Source organism: Hyaena hyaena, unplaced genomic scaffold, assembly GCF_003009895.1.
Source record: "Hyaena hyaena isolate Hyena2069 unplaced genomic scaffold, ASM300989v1 scaffold_211, whole genome shotgun sequence".
Lineage (NCBI taxonomy): Eukaryota > Metazoa > Chordata > Mammalia > Carnivora > Hyaenidae > Hyaena > Hyaena hyaena.
In genome coordinates, this window is record NW_024080847.1 from 686,837 (window position 1) to 695,057 (window position 8,221).

The 8,221-nt window shown below is 54.2% G+C and overlaps 1 protein-coding gene across 1 annotated transcript; it reads right to left on the reverse strand.

Annotated features, from left to right (window-relative positions):
• Positions 1 to 201: 201 nt before the first annotated feature.
• Positions 202 to 6,967, reverse strand: LOC120238694 (guanylyl cyclase-activating protein 1). Its single transcript, XM_039242598.1, has 4 exons — positions 6,767 to 6,967; positions 1,111 to 1,260; positions 654 to 747; positions 202 to 377 (listed from the first exon to the last, which is right to left on the reverse strand). The coding sequence occupies exons 1-4, from the start codon at positions 6,965 to 6,967 to the stop codon at positions 202 to 204; spliced, it is 621 nt and encodes a 206-aa protein (XP_039098529.1).
• Between the last annotated feature and the right edge of the window lie 1,254 nt (positions 6,968 to 8,221).

Here is an 8,221-nt window from a genome sequence, read left to right on the forward strand (position 1 = left end):
GGGCCGCCCAGCAGGGGGCAGTCACCACCCGCTGAGTCCTGCTCAGGGGTTCGGGAACCATCCTTCCGGACTTCCACCCCGGCCCCTCTGCCTCCGCCGTGCACCCCAGAGGGGCGAGTCTGCATCTAGTATGACAACAGTGATGACCCCAGGCACCGACACGCATCCCCTCCCCGGTACGGAAGCAGCGGGGCGGTGGGCTCAGCCGGCCGCCTCAGTCTCCCCGCCGCCCGCCCCGGCCCCTTCTCCCGCCTCCTCGTGCTCGCCGTTCTGGAGCCTGCGCACGATGCGGGTGAGGTCCAGGCTCCGTGTCAGCGTGTCCAGGAGCATCTGGTCCTTCTGGACGCCCTCGATGAACTCCTCCAGGGAGAGCTCCCCTGGGGCAGAGAGACAGGGAGTCACGGGGAAGGAGGTGCTCACGTCTCCCTGGCGCCATTGTGCGGGGGGCCCAGAGCCGGAGTCTTGCAAGGGGGACCGAGCCAAATGCTAGGGGAAGTGGTGTGAGGGGGGCAGGCAGAGGAGCCAGAGACCACAATCCGGTCCAGGGGGCCCTAAGATCCAAGACTCGGGGCTGGGGCGGGGGCAGCTGGGGGGTGTGGCCTCCCTCTGCCCTCCCGCCCCCTGCCCTGGCGGCCCCGCCCCGGTCTCCTCACCATCCCCATTGACATCAATCTTGGAGAACACCGTATTGGTGAACTCTTCCGCACTCATGGTCGTGTCGCTGCAGGGGTTGATGGCTCGGATGGCCTGCGGAGAAAAAGAAGTGAGGGGGTCCGTCCTAGTTCCGTCTAGGCGGTGCCCGAGCAACAGAGTGCGCGCTAGAGGCAGCGCTGGGATTTAGGAGCTCGTCTCTCGGTACAGATGGAAAAAACAGAGGTTCAGAGAGTGGATGGCACGTGGCCCGGGTCACGCAGCCGGTGAGGGCCTCGGCTGCCCACCCCACCCCCACCCCCAGACCCTCAGTCCCAACCCTGTCCCTTTCTGAGATTGCAGTTCTGTCTGCTGAAGACCCAACTCGCCCACCCTCGGGCTGTCAGCTCGGAGTCCCGGCCTCCCGGGGCCACCGGCCCCGCCCCCGCCCCGGGCCTGGCCCTCTGCACCTGGAGTTACCCGGATGATGGTGAGCAGCTCGTCCCTGTCGATGCATCCGTTGCCATCGACGTCGTAGAGCTTGAAGTACCAGCGCAGCTTCTGTTCCACCTTCCCCTTGAGGACCAGGCTGAGCGCCGCCACGTACTCCATGAAGTCGATGTAGCCGTCCTGGGGGAGAGGGGCGGCCGCCTTGAGCCCGCTCCGCGGAGGCCCCAGGAGAGGCTGAGCCGCCCGCGCCCCGCGCCCTTCCTGCCGGGCGCCCGCAGATCTGTCCCCGACCCCCGCGCAGCCCACCCCGCCTGCCCCAGAGGCTGCCCAGCAGCTCCCGTAAACCGGACCCCAGGGGGTGTCCACGGTCGTGCGACCTCTTCACTGGCATTTCGGCGCTGGCCGTTACTGGCTGCCCCCATGTGACTCTCAAACCTGAGCCCTTCCGGTTGCAAGAAGGTTTGTGTAGGCGGGAGAAGAGAAACTGAACCCCCAGGAAAAGGGGGCGTGGTTTGGGAAGACGGCAGGAGGTAAATGCGGAGGCAAGGAACACTCACTCTTCTCGGTCTTACCTTTATTCTTTGAACTTTACTGAGCACCTACTACATGCTGTGATAGAGGCTTCAGAACTCAGTAAGACATGAACCCGGTCCTGATGGGAGTGCAGTGTTGGGGGCGCAGGTTTGAATCGTGGTTTCTTTCACCCTCTCAAAGCTGTGGAATCTGGGACAAAAGACTCAATGGTCCTTGATTTTCTCATCTATGATAGTTACAATAGTACCTACCTCTGTGGGACTGTGGAGGGATTAATGAGTTTATGTATCTAAAGCACGCAACACTGCCTAGCATACAGTAAGCACTCAGTAAATGTTCGCTATTACTGTCACTACCCTTCCCATGATTATTTTTATAAGGATGTCACGATGCCATCGCGATGTAACAGCACCGCATCTGGACAGGACATTACGGAATCACAGAACAAAAGAACACGACTGTGCTTGGGCAACCGCCAGAGGAGAGGCCAGAGGAGAAGCCCCGGTGGCTTCCCCGGGAAAGGTGATGTCCTCTTGAGTTGGGTTGACCATGGGACAGGGTGGCATAAGATATGCCTGCAGGAAATTTGTCCATGGTCCCCCCAGACTTCACAGGCTGTTCCAGTGCAGTCAGGGAAGCAGGGAACATAAGCCTGCCTCTGGCCATCTCACCCGCAAGCCCAGTGACGCTGGGAAAGGGAAGCCTGTGTTTTGCAGAAAGGCTGAGCACTAGGACTCGAGCCTATGAACTTGGAGTCCAGCCTCTGTTCCTGCACTTACTCACAACCCTGGCTCTGGGCCCAGGAAGTTGCCCAGAGGCATGTTTGGGGTCAGTGGGAAGAACTCTAACAGGCAGATTTGCCCACAGCAGACACCAGCTTTGTGCAATAATGAGCTCCCCATCACTGAAAGCGAGCAGCAGAGGCTGGACAGGATGGCCTCTGAGATCTCCTGGCTCTGTGCCAGCGCTGGGCCTCAGGTGTGACCTTGATGAGCCAGAGCCCCACAGTGGGTGTCAGGATCACGGCGAACATTTGCTCGGTGCTTCCCTGAGTTACTAAGGTTTTCACATACACCTTAGCTCATCCCATTTCTGCACACACACACCCCACCCGGGTTGTCCTCAAAACAGAGCAAACAAACTCCTCCCCCCCCCCCCCCCCCCCCCCCCCCCCCCCCCCCCCCCCCCCCCCCATGCCGCAGTGCTCAGAGAAACAAGCAAACAGCCGGGGAGATTTCCCCTGGGCAAGAGCACACGGGGCGAAGATACTTCCACTTTTCACTTTTTATCTCTCCAGATTGTGGGAAACGTTTACAGTGAGCTGTACAAAATTACTTCCATATTTTGTTTAAATGGCTAAAAAGAAGCAATGGAAAAGTATGGGCTCTCACTCTTAAAAACAGTATGGAGGTTCCTCAGAAAGTTAAGAGTAGAACTACCCTATGACCCAGCAATTGCACTACTAGGTATTTATCCAAAGGATACAAGAGTGCTGTTTCAAAGGGACACATGCACCCCAATAGCCAAAGTATGGAAAGAGCCCAAATATTCATCGAAAGATGAATGAATAAAGAGGATGTGGTATATAGATACAATGGAGTATTACTCAGCGATCAGTAAGCATGAAATCTCGCCTTCTGCAACAACGTGGATAGAGTTAGAGGGTATTATGCTAAGTGAAATTAGAGAAAGAGAAATATCATATGCCTTCACTCATGTGAAATGTAAGAAACAAAACAGATGAACATAAGGGAAGGGAATCAAAAATAATATAAAAACGTAGAGGGGGACCAAACATAAGAGACTCTTAAATACAGAGGACAAAGTGAAGGGTGCTGGAGGGCTTGTGGGAGGGCGGATGGGCTAAATCGGTAGGGGCATTAAAGAACCCACTTGTTGGGTGTTATACGTAGGGGATGAATCACTGGAATCTACTCCTGAAATCATTATTGCACTAGATGCTAACTAACTTGGATGTAAATTTTAAAAAATTAATCAATTAATTGATTAATTAAATTAAAAAAATAAATAAACATTGGTAAAAAAAAAAATAAGTATGGGCTCTTGTGCCTGAAAGACCTAATTGACATCTTAGGAGAGGTGTGGCCTGGAACAAGCACAGGGTGTCTCTGAGTCACCGTTTCTCTACCTGAAGCTGGGACTGGCTGCACATGTTCAAGACTGTGGTCTGGGTTAGACTCAGTAATGCTACTACAGTCATACTAACTTCTTTCTGGTGCCTCTCATGCTGAGTGTTTTCATTAGCTTTACTCACTGAATCTTACCACCACCCCGGGAGCTGGGATTTTTGTCTCCATTTCCCGATGAAAGCTAAAGTTGAGAGGAGGGGCTAGACCAACTATCAACGAATGGGCACACTTTGCCTAGAAACTGGGCCTCCTAAATCCTGCCCGGCGCTCAGACGCCAGAGTGAAGATTTACATCGATATGTGTGCACCTGCTTGAGTGCCAGGCGCGGCCAAGCCCAGGCAAAACTTTGAAGTAAGCAGAGTACCTGTTTATCCCCAAGATCACACTCCCCACTCACACTGCTGCACCCCCTGGTCCTGCCCACCCAGCACAGAATGGTGGGATATAACTGCCTTCTACCCAGGGGCTGGCAAACTTTTTCTATAGAGGACCAGATAGCAAATCCTTCAGTCTGGGCAATAGGTAAACAAGTGGGTGTGGTGTGTTCTAATAACCTCACTTATAAAAATAGGTCCATGGGGGGGCGCCTGGGTGGCTTAGTCGGTTAAGCATCCGACTTTCGCTTAGGTCATGATCTCACGGTTCATGGGTTCGAGCCCCGTGTCGGGCTCTGTGCTGACTGCCAGCTCAGAGCCTGGAGCCTGTTTCAGTCTGTGACTCTCTCTCTCCCTGACCCTCCCCTGCTCACGCTGTCTCTCTCTCTCCTAGAAATAAATAAAAAACATTTAAAAAAAATAGGTCCATGGGCCATTGTTTGCACACCATGTTTAATTTAGCGCACACTTAGATTGGCTGGCCCGTCTCTAAGCCAATCTGCTACACTGCTCTGTGCTCGTGACAACGGGTAGAAGGCAATATTGTCCCAAGTGTGATGTACACCGTTGGTGTATGCAAACCCCTTTAGGTGTTACAAAGATGCTCTTCATTTTAATAATTATGTATTTAAATTAATGTGCACTGTAAGATACACAATTAGCCCGTAGAACTCATGATTGCTCATCGACTCATTCACTCATATAACAAATATTTGTTAAGCGCCTACCATGGTCCAGGCACTGTTTAGGTGCTGGAGATGCAGCAATGAGTCAGCCAGACACAAATCCTTGCCCTCATGAAGCTCACATTCCAGCAGAGGACACACAACAAACATGGTGGTGGCTGCGTGTTATTCAATATCAGTGTTAGAAGATGATGTGTGCTCTGGGGGGCAGGGGAGGGGAGGTGGGACAGGAAATGCAGGGGTAGGGGCTAATCCTGGTTAAATAGGGTTTCAATCAGGAACTCAGGGCAAGTATCAGTGGGAAGGAGACATTTGAGTAGAGACAGATGTGAGCTAAGCAGAATTCTAAAAGATGAGGGTCCCAGGCATCACAAATGCCCAAAGGTGAAGGTGTGCAGGACATAATCAGGGAAGCCAGGTTTGGGACAGTGGCGGTGGGGCTTGCAAAATACAGGGTTGATGGGTCGTCCCTCCCTGGTGTCATAGATGTGATTTCAGGGCATCCTTTTGGTGATGTATCTTGACCCAAAGGGTTTCCTTACAGGTGAGAAGCCGAGATATTTTAGTGTGTTTAGGTGTAAGGTGTTGAGGTTCAACCACTGACTCTTCTCCCTCCTGTTCAAGATTATACCTTCTCCTGGAGCATCTGTGGGGGGGGGGGGAGGTGAGTAGGGGAGGGTCCCGCATGCCGATGCCCTCCCTTCTGGTCTCCACGCCCATAAGCCCCAGCGCTCTGCTCCCCCCCACACCCCCTACAGGAAAGCCAGTGGGCACCAGGATGCTGCCCTTGAGGTTGGGACTCAAAGCCCATAATCTGCTTTCGCCCCTTAGCCCTAAACATTAGTGAGTTTTAAATAGCCTCTGAGCCCCAGCTGTCCTTAGAAGCCCTGTCCACCATGGTGTTTGGACCCTCCAGGCAGTGAGGGGGGCTGAGAAAGTTCTGAGCAGCCTCTCCCGGCTCGCAGTGGATGCACGGCAGGGGAATATCACATCCTCATGCTTCCCGTGAGCGCAGGGGCGGGGGGCAGAGGGGACCAGCCAGGGTGAGGAGGCAGGTTTGTAGACCTGGGCCTCCTCCCACTGCATCTTAACTGAATTGCTCCAAATAAATGGAAGATTTGCTCTCCATGTCAACAAATATCTTAACTCATGCTCTCAACCTCCATGGCAAAGGCAGGTCAATGAGCAGAGCATGGGGGGTAGTTCTTGGGCGCGAGACCACCCAGCTGATGGAAGCTAAGGGTCCTACCTCGCTGTACCCAGTCCCCCCCAAAGCTGATCGGGAGTCCTGGTGATTACTCGGGGAGATTACAGTTCGACCACCGTGCAGACCTTCAGGCCCACTTGAGAGAAGGTGAGCTGAGGTCACTGGGCAGTTTGGAGTTGGGAGTAGCCTGGATGTCCCAGCGACCAGGCAAGCCTTGCCTGTCCCCAGAGCATCAAGGGTGACCCAGGTAACGCAGGTCCCTTGTGCCAGGCCAGCCAGGGCTGTAGACTTCTCACCCTACTCTCTCCTCTCCATTCCTCCTCTTCCTGCGCCCTGTGAGCATCTAAGGGCCCCAGGCAAAAGCACCAGGTATGGGCACCCAGCACTCAGCAGGTGCGCGACGACTGCCTTGTAGGTGTTCACACTTGTTTTGGAGTAAACCAAGGGGAAGCCATTAGATTGGGCCTCTGGGTACACTAACCCGTGCACCCCTCTGTCTTCCCCCAGGAAAGTGAGGGCCCAGGCGGTCTCTGGTTTGTTTCTGAACCCCCAATGCCTGACTCATAGTAGGTGCTCAATGACCATTAGATCAACGGACTCCCTAACATATGAAGCGTGCCCCCTCCTCCAGCAGATACCACGTTCGGCCACCTGTTCCTCCCAGCCCCGCACTGGCCGGGCCTCCCGGGGCGACCATCCAGCGCCCCCCACACCCCCCAGGCCTCTCTGCTCACTTTGTTGAAGTCAAAGGTCTCAAACATCTGCTCCACATACTGGCTGGTGGACGGGCTCAGGTTCTTGAGGCCGAAGAACTGGCGGAACTCATAGAGGGTGAGCTGGCCGGAGGGGCACTCGGTCATGAACTTCTTGTACCACTGATGGCACTCGGTGCTGCTCAGCTCCTCCACCGACTTGCCATCCATCACGTTGCCCATCTCTCAGGCCCTGCCTGTGGCCGGCACCCAAGCTAGACGGAATCCACAAGGGTGGCTCGGCTCTCTAACAGTGGGCCCTCCTTGCTCACAGGCCGGAGTCCTCCAGAGGGGAGCAAAGAAGGCCTGATGAATCAGACAGCACAGGAGAATGTCAGGAGGAGGTGAGCCGAGGGACAAAGGTAACGGGGGGCTGTGCAGCCCCACGGCTGAGTGCAGGAGATGTCAGAGAAGTGGTGTTAAGTCCCCACTAAGCCCTTGCAGCCAATTGGGGACTGCTCCTAGGAAAGAAGAGTGAAAATAGAACAAAGCTTAGGGAAGCAGAGGCCCGGGATTACAGCCGTGAGCTGATAGGTGAGAGGATTTTCTTACCCATTTTGTAATCTCGTGACCCCTTCTTACCAGGACAGAGTAGGTGGCTAGCCAGAGGCTGTTCTGATCCTGTGACCTCCATTCCCTTCTCCTGTTTTCAATGGATTCTCAATATTTTTGGTTCCTGCTCTCAGACATGGAATTGAGGTACATATGGGATAGAGCTGGTTCCTCTTCCAGAGCTGGACCGACTGTGGGCTTTTGACAGGACTGCTGTGTACAGTTATCCATGCTGTGCACTGCACTTGACCATCACAACTGAGGGGCTCCAATCACACCATGGACAGCTAGTGTATAAGAACACCTGAGTCATGCAGAGTTTGTGGGCTTCCAAGATGAGTCCTGAGCAACTAGTGGGAACCCTCTCCTGCATTAAACTGTACAAGTACATATATCCATGTATACACGCACACTCACTGGCCCTTTTCTGACCACAGTCTTATATTCCCAGAGACCGTGTCTTGGGGTGCCTGGGTGTCTTAGTCGGTTAAGCGTCCGACTTTCGCTTAGGTCATGATCTCGCGGTTCGTGGGTTCGAGCCCCGCGTCGGGCTCTGTGCTGACTGCCAGCTCAGAGCCTGGAGCCTGTTTCAGTCTGTGACTCCCTCTCTCTCTGACCCTCCCCTGCTCACGCTGTCTCTCTCTCTCTCTCTCTCCTAGAAATAAAACATTAAAAAAATTACTTTAAAAAAAAAAACAAAAAAAAAACAACCCAGAGACCGTGTCTTTCTCACCCTAGGAGGCCTGAATTCCACCGTCCATCTGACTCCACACCTGACACCCAGGGGCATGGGGATGGGGGACATTGAGTGTGTGCCTAGTGGCCTGGGGTGTGTGTGTGAGGGAGGGTGCCACCACCCAGGTGCATGATGAGCTGCTTCTGCTG